The 14895-nt window shown below is 55.6% G+C and overlaps 1 protein-coding gene across 1 annotated transcript in view; it reads right to left on the bottom strand.

Annotated features, from left to right (window-relative positions):
• Positions 1-14895, bottom strand: part of CDH23 (cadherin related 23) — a 443685-nt gene that overhangs the window by 196305 nt on the left and 232485 nt on the right. The window contains exons 12-13 of the mRNA XM_029245124.1: positions 2045-2050; positions 137-286 (exon numbers count right to left, since the gene is read on the bottom strand). Coding sequence (XP_029100957.1) covers positions 137-286; positions 2045-2050 — 156 coding nt within the window. The remainder of the gene's footprint in view (positions 1-136; positions 287-2044; positions 2051-14895) is intronic.

Here is a 14895-nt window from a genome sequence, read left to right as displayed (position 1 = left end):
TCAGTGGGCTTCTCTGGGTTAGATCCACGAGGGAAGAATGGGAAGAGGTGGAAGGGGGGATTTAAGGGGACGGTGCCACCCCCCTCCCTCCCCTGAAATCCTGCACCCGGCCAAGGAGAGGGTGAGCGGGCCTTACGTCAAAGTCATAACGGTCCACAGTCTCATAGTCCAGGGGGATGGCCACCCGGATGCGAATGTCCGCCTTCCCCTGGACGGAGGTCGGGGAGATGATGAAGTGGTGAGAGTTGTTCCCCACCAGGTACACCTCGAACATGCTGTTCAGGCCCTGGATCAAAATGGAGAAGAAACCAGTCAGAGCGGGCGCCGGGGCTGAAGCAGGGCTTGTCTACCCCCCACTCCAAAGTGGCCTGGCCTCCCCTGGGTGATCCTGGCCTGGCTCCCTGACCCTTCTGCCCATGTCTAGGCCTTCTGGAGTCTCCTGCAATTTCTTCTGCCTGCATCACCCCATCAGATGCCCACAATGTCCCTTGCAGAGGGTTTGGTTCATTTTCCATCTCCTGCTCCCTTCCTCTGCCCCAGTGGCCCCAACTGGAGAGACATTTGCCAGCTGCAAGCCCCGGCAGGGAGATGCAGGAAAGAGGGTCAGCAGGGAGGGGAGACAAGCAAATAAGCATCCACGGTTGGCTTGGACAGGGTAGGGCATGAGGGCCAGAGCAGGACACTGCTTCTCCTCCGTCACCCCTCTGGACCACGTCAGTCAGGGGGACACTGCCTTGCCTACACGGGGCGTGGGAACCACCCAGACGGCTGAGTGGCAAAGGGAACCCCCATGTGGCCCTCTCTGGGGCCAGCCGTGGTGGCTGGGAGGACACGGAATCCCAGATACTGCAGAGACACCAGGACCTTCACTGGTTCTTCTACAGCCCAGCAGCCCGAGGCCATGGTTTCAGGTGGGGAGGCCTCACTCTAGGTCAGGTGTTTCTGATCATTCCAATCAGGGCCAGAGCTCATGGGGCCCTCAGATGCCACCTGGCTTGTCCTCACACAAAACGTGTGATCTCTCTCTGCATGCTACCCAAGTCTCCAGACGAGGAGGAGCTGCTGCTGAAGGTGGGAGCTACCTGGAGACTGGTCTGCCCTGAAAGTGATTCGACCTCCTGCATGGGGGGAAATTACCCCCAGACTAGCCCCCTCCAACCTAGGTGGGCGGCCTGTGATTTGGAACTAACCAGTCGAGAGCCTCTCCCGAGCCTTGCTGAGATGCTCAGTGGGTTACAGACCTGGGCTCTCAGCGCCAGGAGGACACGTCCTCCTGCTTGGCCCGCATGACCCTCCCTCAGCCCAGACCCCGGTACAGCCCCTCTGGGCACGTGTTCCTGTGGAACCAGGGGCTGGCAGGGAGGCACGCCTCTCTTTGTGGTTGCCCAGGGATGTTGAGGGGCTTCCTCCCAGAGCCCATTCCTGCTGAGAGAGGGGCAGCCAGGCAACCTGGAAGCCTTTACGCCATCAGAGAGGGGTGGTCCCAGCAAGGCTCAAAGGACACCCTCAGCGAAGCCTGAGATTCACAAGATTCTGATGCCCTTGCAGCTGTTCCCTAGGTGCTCGGATACATTTGTGAAATAAATGCGTGCTAACCCTCAGTCTCTGGAGGTTTTTCTACTTACAACTACAAATTGGCAAAATAAGGGCACTGCCAATTTGGGGATACAGGCAAGCAGCGGGTCCTCCAGGGCCCCCAGCCCAGAGGGGACCCCACAAATGGTGCAGGCAAGGCTCCTCCGGCCCTGTTGGGCTGTGGAGTTTCCAAGTCTCCCTGGCGTGGGATCCATCCATCAGACCGAGAGGACCAATTAAATGCCCGAAGGGGCAGTAATAGCCAAAGCCGGCAGCCTGTGACGGCCCTGAGCCGCTGACACCGACACCGCTCCCTCCCCTGGACCTTGGCCCCTCCACAGGACCTGGGGCCCGAGAGGGTGGGCCATCTGAGCTGTGCCCACAGCAGGTGGAGCATGCCCCCCACCGAAGCTCCCTCCCCACAGTGCCCCCATGCCTCCCAGCCCCAGCCCTTCCCAGGCTCACTTACCAGGTTCTATCAGGGGAAGTCGGTCAGTCAAAGGGTATGGAGACAGAGAAGGAGCCGGGAAGGAGGAAGAAGGAACCAGAGAGAAAATGGTGAGAACCGAGGTCAGAGTAACAGAAAGGGGCCGAGCTGGGCCCCAGGAGCACACCCAGCTCCAGAGGAACAGTCCCCTCTACATCTGCTGGGCCATATCCTCTGGGGTGCCGAGGAGGGGTGTGTGTGTGTGGGGTGTGCACACACGTGCTGGGGTGTGGGGAGGTCTGTGCAGCCCACATCCCAAGGAGGGTGAGGGACACAGAAGAAGAGGTACAGGGGCACAAAGTGAGGCGGGCAGGGGTTCCTGTATCCCTGAGCTCCCTCTGTCCTCACCCAGAGGGAGGTGGGGATGGTCAAAGGCTGGGAGAGGAGGGGCCACGTCCCTCTGTCCTACTCCCAGGAGCCTGGACAGAACCCCTGCAGGAAACGACCCCAAGCATTGCTATGTTTTAATTTTCTTAACATAGAAAATGTTAACGACGTGATAAACAGACTCGGAAAGTCTTCACATAGTTCATTCAAAAGTGTAAAGGGCACACAACCGACTCCCTTTCCCTGCTGCCCCTCCCTACCCTTTGAGAGCCTTCCCCGGAGACAACCATACCTCAATCCCTTGATCTCTTTCCCCAGAAAATCCATGCGTGTAAGAGCATTGTGTATCTACGCCTCCCCTCTTCGACACAAACAGCAGCATGCTCTACACACTGCTGTGTTGGATTTTTTCCACTTAAAACTATGTCCCGAAACTTGTTTCACAATTGTTCAGATAGCTGACGATACGAACAACAATCACACAGCAAACATTCACTGGATGCCTACTCTTTGCCAGACACAGGTCAGAATAACCAGAGAATAACCTTCTGTACTTGCTGTTGGGAGCCCCTGAGGTAGTGCAAAGCCACATCAGAGCAGGCACACAGGAGGTGCTCAGATGCGAAGGGGCTTCAGCAGCTTTTCCTCACCCGTTACTCTGTTCAATCCTCTTCCCATGGGCCACACGGTGGAGATGAAGGAATACTGGAGCTTGGAAACCCCTCCAGAGGAAATAGAATTCACAGAGGTTGGCGGCAGAGTGAGGATAAGAGCCCAGGCCCAGCTCCCAGGCTGGGGTGCCCTCCACACTGAGGGAAACAGAGTCAGGGTCTGATGTGGGCGTCCCCCAACTGCAGCTCCAGGGCACGGGGGCGGGGGGGGGGGAATGTACTGAAGTTCCACCCAGCAATATGAGTGAGCTGAGCAAACCAAGACGGCATCACTGAGCACTCCAAGGCCGAATCTAAGAGGACGCCAGCAGAGGAGGCTGCCCCAAGAGGAGTTGTTTTACAAATGAAGGAAGGGAAAATGCACTCCAGGTGGAGGAAGTGGCTTTAAACACGAAGTTCTCGGGCCTTAGCGTGTATCAGAATCACCTGGAGGCTTGGTAAACTACCAATTGCCGTTCTCCCCCAGGAATATCTGATTCAGTAGATCTGGGGTGGGCCTGTGAATCTGCATTTCTAACAAGTTCCAGGTGATGCGGACACTCCTGCTGGTCTGAGACCACCATTTGAGAACCACTGGCGTAAGCAAGGCACGCAGTGAAGAATAATTGATGATGAGGCAGACAAGTGAGCTGACTACAAAGGGTCCATGTACAGAAGCTGGGGAGATTGTTGGGGTATTGGGAGGCTTTGCAGCTCTCCCGGAGTTCCTCTGCAGGCGCCATCTGGAGGGCTCCAGCATGACATTGCTTCCGTGAGCAGTAGGGAGCCACTCTAGGCTCTGGAGCACGGGAACACTGGGGTTAAAAAAGGAAGGTGGGGCTTCCCTGGTGGCGCAGTGGTTGAGAGTCCGCCTGCCAATGCAGGGGACATGGGTTCGAGCCCTAGGTGCGGTAAGATCCCCCATGTCGCAGAGCAACCGAGCCCGTGCGCCACAACTACTGAAGCCCACGCGCCTAGAGCCTGTGCTCCCCAACAAAATAAGCCACAGCAATGAGAAGCCTGTGCATCACAACGAAAAATAGCCCCTGCTCGCCACAACTAGAGAAAGCCCGCGTGCAGCAACGAAGACCCAATGCATCCAAGAATAAATAAACTAATTAATTAAAAAAACAACCCACCTGGGGCGCTTTAAAATACCCCCATGCCTAGGCTGCACCCCAGACCAAGGAAATTAGACTTGGGGTGGAGGAGACAAGACATCAGGATTTTATAACGCTCTTCAGGTTACTCGTTCTAATGTGCACCCAAGGATGAGAACTACTCGGGGACAGCAGTGGTTCTCTGAGTGTTCTGCAGGAACGGGTAGCATCACAATCACCTAGGAACTTGTTAGAAATGCAGATTTGTCGGTCACACTCAGGTTTACCATATCAGAAACCCTGGGGGTGGGGCTCAGCACTGTTTTAACAAGCCCTCCAGGTGTTCTGATGCACGCTGAAGTTGGAGAATCACCGGGACCGAGCAAGGCTGGGGGTGAGGGAGTACGCAGGCAGAGGGACTGAGGGGACGCCTGGGAATGTGGTGCTAGCTCAGTGCAGATGCAGGATGAGTGCCTGGCCAAGCCGGAGCACTGGGTTGCCTACCTCCTCTCCACCCCAGGGCCTCTTGGCCCCTTCACATGAGATCTCTGGGTCTCAACGAGTGAGGTCAGCTCCCTTCTCGCTGATCTGCCGCCAGGGACTGGAAGTTCACTAGGCTTGACACTGTAGCTGTCAGGATCCCGCATATGGCTGTCCTGAGACCCCAGAGCCACCTCCGGCTAAATTCCCTCAAATGCTCAGCCTGCCCCTTTCAGAACCTGCCCAGAGGGCTAATTCCCGCTGGGACTTGGCTTGTGACTGTTAATCCCTCGAGATGTGTGTGTGGGATTATTACCCAGTTCATTAAGTTGGTGCAAAACCCCTATTAACTGCAGCCCTCAGCCCAGAGCCTTCTAAAACAGCAGCTTCCATTTACCAAGCCTCTACCGTGTGCTTCATACCTTAACCAAAATTTTCACATCCCAGTGACGTCAGCATCAGTCCACCCTTTTTACAGAGAAGGAAACTGAGGCCAGAGAGGGTAACTTGTTCAAGATGCATAGCTGCCAGTGAAGGATTCAAACTCGGGTCAGTACTGACTCCTACAGAGTCCAAGCTCTTCATCACCTCTCTCTCCTGGCCTCCTGCGTGTCGCCCCCTCTACAGAACGCTGCTCCTCATGTGTGCAAAGAACTGCAAAGAACTGGCATCAGATGACACTGGAAGACCCTTCCTACCTTCACTAAATGCCAGGAGCGAGGCCCAAGGGGCAAAGCGCGCCTCTGCCAAGATCAGGGAGCCAGGTGGAGCGGAGGGGAGCCCGGGCTGTAGGAGGGTGCGGCCCTGCTCCTCTGGGTCCTGTGTCCTCCACGCCCTTGCTCCTTGCAGCCCGTTCGGGGGTGGGGAGCGGAGTGCACGCTGCTTAGTGGGGCGGGGAGGGAGGGGGAGGGGGGGAGAGGCAGGAGGCCCTCTTGGAGCTGTCGAGGGGCAATTTTGTTGGGAAAGGAGATAAAGAGGAACATCAAAAGGATCCCAGTGTGTGTGGAGAGGAGCCCAGTGGATTAAATTCTCTTCCAGCCAGGAGAGGCGATGAGAAGGTTGATAGCCGGCAGCCGCGGGTCCCAGAGCCGAGCTGCAGCGCCGGCCCCTCCCCGCACCGGGCTGGGTGCCGGCTGGCTGCCCGTGGGGCTGCGACAGTTTGGCTTTCTTTATTTATTGGAGGGGAGGGACGCATGAAATCACTCCTCACTCTTCCCGCCCCGTGCAGCGAGCTACGCTTTGCTCCTGGTGACTGAAGTCTTGGCACCACCGTCCCCTACCCCGTGGAGGGCAGCACACCAGCCCCCAGCCCAAGGTATAGGCCGCTGCCAGCAGGGGCTGCCTCCCCAGCCTCGACTCCCCAAAGCTCCCCTCCCACTCCTGGAAGTGGAGGGGTGGCCTTGAGGGCGGTCAGAGCAGACCTTGCCCGGCAAGGACGTTCCTGCCTAGCATCTTTGCAGCTCCCACAGCCAATATTGGCTCCGTGATTGACCCAGTGTTGTTTTTCAACTATGTATTGAGAGGTTATTATGTGCTGGGTCCTCTGCAACTGTTAGCTCACTGAGCGCTCACAACAACCCTGGCAGGGTCCCGGGTGGCATTCACACTGGTTAACAGCTGCCGTATGCAGGGCCCTTCCCTCCTCTTGGGGAGCAGATTCCACCCTGTCAGGCCATTAGGCTTGCTTGGAGGTGTCCTGGGTGCTCTCAGAGCCTGCACCTGACTTCTCACTGGATATGGCTTCCCCCAGTCATCCCCTGTGGTCTTGGGCCACTGGCACTTCCCTCTGCAGGTGACCTGGTCCCCCAAAGGGAGGAAGGCCTGACGCAGCCCCCAGACTCCTTCCCCGGATGTGAGACCTGCAGGTGCCTTCCTCATCCTGCTGACTCTTGCCTGGTTCTCCCCACCCTGAGGCACCTCCCTGCTGATGGTGGTACCAGTTTGCCCCTTAGAGACGCTCATCTCCCTCCACTGTTGGTCAGGGTAGTGGCCGGGTTGGTGACCCAGTGGTGTAATGCAGTGGAGAGAATGGGGTTCAGGGCTGGGAAACAGGCTCTGCTGCTTCCTAGCTGTGTGACCTTGGGCAACGCACCTCCACTTCTGGAGCCTCAATTTCTTCCTCTGTGAAGTGGGGAGAATAAAGCATACCCCACAGGACTAGGCAGCAGTGTTGTCTCTTTGCTTCACCAGGTTTTGGTGCATGACTTGTGGGTTATGTTTTCTTGCCTAAGACAGGAGGCTCCCTGATGGCAGGAGCCTTGTGTGTGTTTTTCCTTTGTACCCAAATGCTAGGGGACCCTCACCCCACCCTATGAACCACCATGTGCCCTGGAGGGGACCTTAATTCCTTTCAATAGAAGAGGAAGGACCAGGGTCACGTGCATGTAGAGGGGACTAGGGACTCTGCAGTGTTGTGAACCAAGACGAAGAAGGCCCAGGGACCCCCAGAGGTACCCAGAGAGCTCTGTGGGCTGGTGGGACACCCTTAGCTCAAGGTGGGAATGGGGCTGGGGACCTGGAATGCGGAGATGGGCCCACAGAGTCAGTTCCACCCTCGCAGAAGCCCTGTCCAAAATTCAGGCCAGCCAGGGAAGAGCCCTCTGACCAGTGATTCCAAGGTGTGAGGCCCTAAGCTTCAGTGGTGGCTAAAAGCACAGGCTTTGGAGTTAGACCTGAGTCCAGATGTGGGTACTACCCTTTCCAGCTGTGTGATTTTTGCACAATTTTATCCCCTTGAACCTCAACTTCCTCACCTGCAAAATGGGAAGAATGAAGCCTACCTGATAGGGCTATTGTGGGAGAGCAGCAACATATTAGTAAAGTGCTTGGGGTGGAGTAAATGCTCAGTAAAGGAGAGTGGTTATTGTTCTGGAAGGGAAGGGAGGGAGAAAGGTACCCCTGGGGAGGGGCTGATTTCTAGACCTTGGCTTGGCCAGGAATGAGAGGGGCAGGCAGAGAAGGACAAAGGCTTGGATGTGTGCAGGGGTGAGGGGACCCCCCATCCTGGGCAGGGGGCCCTAGGCCTCCCTCCCTCTTCCACTGTGCCCTGTTGGTCTAATCCATGCTATTGAATGGCAGAAAATCAAAAGTCCACGGAAGATGTATTCTTCCTCACTCCTTTGCCCATCCTTTCACTTAACTAACTCCAGTCAGACATGCCCAAGTGAACTTGGCAGGGGGCCGGCCTCTCCTCACCCCTTCACTTCAACACTTGCTGCTTCTTTCCCCAGCCCCACACTTAAGGGGGGCACCAAGTTGCTCTGGCCCCGCCTGCCTGCCCAGGGCAGCTGTCCTACACCCACTGCGCAGGCTGCCCACTGTGAAGTCGGAGTCCAGGGGACGATGGGGAGAAGCCCTGCACTGTCATTGCGTCCACCCCCTGACTCCGCCTCAGTCCCCAGGGACCTGCCAAGCTTCAGAGTCTGGGAGAGCTGATGCTGGCACATCCCCATTAATTTCTGGGTGAACGGCCACCTTCTGTCTCCTTGTGTTTCTCCCACCCCCTCCAGTTACTGGGCACGGCGTCCCAACTCCAGAGACCCAGCAAAGCCCATGTCACATGGTGGTAGCTCAGCTCTGCTGGGTCTTCTTCTTCTGCACCCCAGGCTTGCCTGGCTCAGAGCCGCAGCTTCTCCACCCTGGGAGTGGGCCAACTCTCAGGCCTGAATCAGAGATGGTGGGCACTGCCCCTGGTTGACCAACTGTCCCAGCTGGCCTGGGCCTGGGAGCGTTCCCAGGATGCAGCAGGGTGAAGGACAGCCCTCATTTCAGGCTCTCAGTCCACCTACACCCCCTTCCCAAGCTCCTCTGTGGTTTAGACCCTTGAACAGAGTGAGCCTGAGGTCAGGAACCAGGGATCTGAGGTTTCCTCTGGATCTGCCATTCCTCTCTGGGGCAGGACCTTTTATCTCTCTGGGCCTCAGTTCCCTGATCTGCAAAATGGGAAGCTCGGACTGGGTGATTCTCTAAGGGCTCTTTCAAACTGCTTTTCGCACTTGCTCTGTCCACTCCTCTCTCCGAGGCTTCTCTGATCCTTCTCTCTCTCCCCTTCCCTCCCTCTCCATCTTTTCTCTCTTCTCCTTTTGCTTTTATCCCTCTTCTCCCTGTTTTCTTCCCCCTCCCCTCTCCCCTTTCCCTTTTCATTTTCTCCCTCCTTTACCTTCGACCTCCAACTCTTCCTCTCTCCCTCCTCCTCCTCCCCCCATCGCCCTTCCTCTGCTTCCCCCTCCTCCAACCCTCTCTCCGGCAGACCTGGCCCTCCTCTCCCCAGGTTATATGTTGAATTCCACACACTTCCACACACGCCTGCACAGACAGGATCAATCCAAGGCTGCCTTGCCTTCAGCTTATCTCTGCTCCAAATAATTGATTTTCCCTCTTTAAGAGTAATTTGTTGGTGAATTCCATGTATTGCAAAAACCCCTGTGAAATCTAATTCAATCCTATTGGCACCTGGCACTTTAGAGAAAGAATACTAGAGAGCTGTCAGTTCCATCACTAGCAGACGTGTGTATTATTCATCTACAGAAGAGATCCAGAGGTGGGCAGGTGCTCCTCACCTGCACGTGCACACCTCCCTCCCTCCCTCTCTCCCTCTCTCCCTCTCTCCCTCCCTTCCTCTCTCCCTCCAGAGGGATCCGGTCTGTCAGCCCTGCAGCCAGCCCCAGCTCTTCTGGGAAATGAATTACAATGTGCATTGGGTACATGCATTAAGGTAAATGAGGGACAGGTGCTTTCAAATTGTTTTCCTAATTTGCAGCCCATTACCCTAGTGCACTATGGGGATCTCACCCAGCTACACCTGTCAGCTTGTTTCTTTCCTTGCCCTTCTCCCCACCCCTTCTGTCCCTGGGTGCTGAGTCCCAACTTCAGGGACCCAGCAAAGCCCATGTCAAGCGGGGGTAGCTCAGCTCTGCTGTCTCTTTCTCTTCTGTGTTCCAGGCCTGTCTGGTTCAGAGCCTTGGAGTGGGCCCCCTCTCAAGACTGCATCGTTGATGATGGGCACTGCTCCTGGTTGACCAGCTGTCCCAGTTTGCCTGAGACTGAGAGGGTTCCTGAGATGTGGGCTTAAAGTGCTAAAACCTTGGCAATCTCAGGCATATTAGGATAACAGGGCCCCAACTCTACGATGAGAGTCTGAGAGCCCAGCAGGGGCCGGCTGGCTCCACTGTCCAGGTGTGGAGGTCATGCGCTGCGTGTGGAAAACAAGGAGTCTAAGCATCTAGTTCCAACCACACCAGGCCCTGTGTCCCATAGGTGCTCCCCAAAGTCTGAGCTGGCTTCGGAGGCTCAAACCCCCAAGCAGCTCACACACAGGAGCTGGTCCTTACCAATGAGGAGGGTGCACAGCGGACTAGCAGCTTTTGCTCAGCCTTGGTGACCATGGCTCTGGGTGAGTTCCGTCTGGGGGTCACAGGTGCCACCTATGTCCACTAGATACAGCAAAGCTAACTGTACCCACCCCTAGAGATGGAACCAGTCGCTCTGGCCTCATTTCTACGCCCCAAGCAAATAGCCATTTCATCCAAATCTTTAGGCTACCCTGGACTTCTAGGGACCTGAGCAATCAGCCCAGTGGGTACTTACTGAAACAAAGTGGCTTCAGGGGGTGCCTGTCAGGAGGGCTAGGCTCCACTTAATAGTGCCCATGGGTGTGGCTGAAGGGCAAGCTTTACGTGGAAAGCCCAGGGCTCAAAGGGGCCTTTCCAGGCCCACACATGCAGAGACTGCTGCCCAGGCCAGAGGTACTGGACTGGTACCTCCACAAGCAAAGGGCAGAGGGACCATGTGAGATTCATGAGGCCCGAGCTCTTAATTCCGGAACAGTATGCTCCACCCCACAAGATCCCAAGGGAGCCAGGCCATGGCCGCCTCATCCTTTCCTCCCTCTCTCCTGCATGGGGCCCTGTTAGAAGGCACCTGTCCTAAGTGGAAAGCTTAAGGATTTCTTCCTTGTGGCCCGGCCTCCCAGCACGGGCGGCCACTTTTCTAACATTAAAGTCTGCCATTCTGGTCAGAATCTGCCAACTTGGACGTCACCCTCACACCTGGCTTCAATCCCCTTTCTCACTCCACTGGCAAACGCTGCACCCGAGTTTTGGCTGGGGTTGGGGCAGTGGGCGAAAGTGTAAGTGTACTCAGAGCTGCAGGGAGGAGAGGCCAAAATGCAGGAAGAAAGGGTGTGCATCCCAGTCTGCCCCGAGGCCAGAATCTTCCTGCCCCTCCCTCCGGGGGTCCCTTCTGCAGAAGATCACAAGGCCTGAGGGGCAGGGCCACAGCAGGAGGACAGGGAGCCTGGCTGGGCTGGCGGAGGGGGTGTCCAGCCTCTGCTTCCTGGCTGGGCCCTCTAGGGGCCTCGGCCTTGGGGCAGGGAGGGGCAGGGTGCAGAGCTGGGAGTGGGCCTTGCCCTGAGCAGCCGCCTGGCTCTGTCCATTTACCATGCTAAAACTATTTCCCTGTTCCCACAGAGAGAGAAATGTGGCAAGGCAAAGAAATCTCCACGCCTTATGGAAATCAGGAGGGGGACTCTGCCTGCCTGCGCTAATCACACCACTCTATGTTCCTCTGCCTCTCCAAGAGCGAGTCCACCTTCCCCATGCCTCTGGGTGGCAGGGAGGGGGCGGAGAGGGATCCCATTGCCTCAAGAGGCTTGGCGGAGGGGGGCCAGGTAGAACTCAAGACTATTTAGAGGCCATGACCCTGGGTGTCCTGGGAGCTAGGGCGGAGTGGATGATTTCATCTCCTTCCTGCTCCTAGCCCTCTGCTGGGTGGAGCTGCCCAGACTTGGGGCCCCTTCCCTGAGAACAAAGGCACCACAAATGCCCTAAGGAAAGGGTCCTAGGCTGGGACAGGGCACTGGGCTCCAGGCAGATGGGTGACCATGCCTGATGACAGTGTCACTCAGCTGCCCTTGGGCATCCCGAAGTCAAACCCGGGCACAGCTGCCCAGGTTTGCAAAGAGCCCTGCCTACATGACCCATGCCATGCCTTCCCAGGCACACAGGTATTGGCCACATAGTATCTGTGGTTAAACAGACAAAGCAATACAGGCATGAGTGAATGAGCTGCATGTATGTATCTGTGAATGTGTGGGTGTGAGAAAAAATCAGAAGATAGAGACAGTGGGAAGGGGGGCAAGAGAGGGACGATCTGATTCAAAGAAAAGCTACGAAAGATAAACAGAGAGAGACTCGGAGAGAGAACAGGCAAGGGTGGTGGAGGGCATTCAGATGAAGAACTAAGTTGAGGGAATGATGAAACCAGGAGCCTGGCCATGCCCAGCAGAGTGGTGGCAGATGGTGACAGCTGCCATCTTTTCCTCCATCTAGCCGCTTCCCTCGCCTGCCGTTGCGGAGCACAGGCGCCGGATGCGCAGGCTCAGCGGCCATGGCTCACGGGCCCAGCCGCTCCGCGGCATGTGGGATCTTCCCGGACCGGGGCACGAACCCGTGTCCCCTGCATCGGCAGGCGGACTCTCAACCACTGCACCACCAGGGAAGCCCTCGCCTGCCCTTTTGAGCTTCTGCCACTTCCACCTCTGGTATTCCAAACCCTAGCCTCACTCCAACCCTCATCTTTTTCACGGACCCCACATCCAGCCCTTGCCCATTTGCGCTCTCTGCCATCACCCTGTCCTCTTTCTCCTTCTGTCCAGATTAATCAACCTAAAGCACATCTCTGAGGGTATCACTCATACTCAAGAACTGTCGATGATGGCTCCTGGCTGCCTGCTGAATTAGGTTCAAACTCATGGTGGCATTCATGGCCCTAGAGCCTACCCTTCTCCCTTATAGGGGGGTGGTATTATATATTTGTTGAATTAAATGACAGTGGAGAGAAGGATGGTGCTATCTGAGCATAAAAGTCCATCAGTGGTGCTATTTATGCTGGTACCTTTCACGTCATCTTTTTTGGGGGGATGTGGGTGGAAAGGTCTTCAATAATATAAATTTTTAGAAATTTCATAATTAACATGCAGTGAAGTCGACATTTTGGGGTATACAGTTCTACGCGTCTTAGAATATATAGCTTTGCATTCCCCCATCACAAACAGGATGCAGAACAGGTCCACCCCACCCCAAACTCCCTTGTGCTATCCCTTTCCGGTCACCCCTCTCTTACCCCTAACCCCTAGTAACCACTGATGGGCTCTTTGTCACTAGAGTTTTGTCTTTTGAGAATGTCATAGAATCACACAGGACGTCTGTCGCCTTTGAGACTGGCTGCTTTCACTCAGCAGAATGCCTTTCAGATCCATTCGATTCTCACTTCACCTTGTGGCCTGCTTATTTAAGCACAGTCCCGTTCCTATAGGATGAGTTAGCATATCTGCACGGACTGCAGAGCTAGGGAAGGAAAGTCCTGTATCCCTCTAAGGGCTGGGCCAAGCCGGTGTACTAGGGAGGGCTTTGAAGGTGGGCGGGAGAAGAGGGTTAAGTGGATTTAAAAAAACAAACAAACAAAAAAAAGCCTGGTGGACCTGCTCAGTAAATGTCAGTGGATTTGGACCTTCCCTAATGAGGGTAATTAAGAGTCCTTCTGCTGAGAACAGAAGAGTAAATACAGATATGTATGCTAATTGGGGACTACTGAGAGATGTTCAGGCGGCTGCCTCCTGTCTCCCCACCACTGTTCGTTCTCCTGGCCTTCAGTGCTGCCTCTTGGCCTTCCTCCTCCCTCAGGGGTGGCTCCTTCTCAGTGTCTTTGCTGGTTCGTCCTCATCTTTCCTAACATGAACACTGAGGTGCCCTCAGCCCCCAGCCCTGCTCTCTGCTCTTGCCCACACCCCTTTCCTTGGGTGAGCCTGGTTAGACCCACGGCTTTAACTACAACCCAGACGCTGGCAACGCTCCCATTTTCCCCTCCAGCCTGGACCCACATAGTGTGGCTGGAGCCTCCTTGGCTCGAGAGGCTCCTGTCGGATTTCTAGGATCTCAGAGAGCCAGCTGACGTCATGCTGGTAGCTTGAGATAGGCCATGGTAGGAGTATGTACACCATAGAGATCACCAAGTGCTACATGTTAGGGTCCTCCAACCTCAGAGCCACTTGCTGGGCGTTTACCAGCACACCCCCTCTGTCTTCCCGGCATTTCCACTTGAATGTCTAACGAGCATGTCAAACCTAACATGTTGAAAGCTAAGCCACGGATTCCACCTTCCCCTCACCAAAGCTACTGCTTCACTATCTCAGGAAGTAAGAACTCCAGGTTCCTAACTGCTCAAGTCAAACAGCTCATGCAGTCATTCTCAAGGACCCCCATCACCCCAGCAAATCCTCTCCCTTCAAAACACGCCCAGGAGGTGACCACGCCCCACCCCTGCACACACCTCTCTGCCCACTTACTGCCCTCGCCTCCTAGGAATGGTCCTGCCCTGCATTGTCTATGGACCTAGGCAGCCAGTGCATCCTTAAAGTTTTTTAATTGAGATAAAATTCATCATTTTAGCCATCTTTTTTTTTTTTTTTTTTTTTTTTTTTTTTGCAGTACGCGGGCCTCTCCCGTTGCGGAGCACAGGCTCCGGACGCACAGGCTCAGCGGCCATGGCTCATGGGCCCAGCCACTCCGCGGCACGTGGGATCTTCCCGGACCGGGGCACGAACCCGTGTCCCCTGCAACGGCAAGCGGACTCTCAACCACTGGGCCACCAGGGAAGCCCATTTTAGCCATCTTAATGTGTACGATTCAGTGGTTTTGAGTGTATTCACCATGTTGTACAACCACCACCTGTATCTAGTTCTAAAACAGTTTTATCATCCCCAAAGGAAATCCTGTACCACGAGCAGTCCCTCCTCATTCCCGTTCCCTCCAGCCCCTGCGACCACCAATGTGCCTTCCGTCTCTATGGATCTGCCTGTTCGGGACATTTCATGTAAATGGAATCACCCACTATGTGGCTTTTTGTGTCTGGCTTCTTTCACCTAGCACCCTGCTTTCTAGGTTCATCTGTGTTGCACCACGGATCAGAACTTCATTACTGTAACAGTTGAATAATATTCCGCTGTACGGAGATAGCACAGTTGTTTATCTGCTCATCAGGTGGTGGGCGTTTGGGTTGTTTCCGGAGACTGTCCTTTTGAAACTTTGGTCCGATCAAGTGCCTTGTTCCCGGCCCACTATCATCTTCCTGCCTCCGAAAGCAGAGCCTCAGGAACAGCCAGGCCTGTCTGCCCTCCCCCAGCCCACGGGCCTTCTCGTGGCTTCCTCGACGTGCAGGCACACTCCCGCCTCAGAGCCAACAGGCCGGCTGCTCCCTCTGCCTGGAATGCTCTTCCTCC

The sequence above is a fragment of the Monodon monoceros genome, unplaced genomic scaffold (genome assembly GCF_005190385.1).
Source record: "Monodon monoceros isolate NGI ecotype Baffin Bay Population unplaced genomic scaffold, NGI_Narwhal_1 Super_Scaffold_4, whole genome shotgun sequence".
In the NCBI taxonomy this organism is placed as follows: Eukaryota; Metazoa; Chordata; class Mammalia; order Artiodactyla; family Monodontidae; genus Monodon; species Monodon monoceros.
Note: the sequence above shows the minus strand (reverse complement) of the source record. Positions and strands in the feature narration are given on the sequence as shown.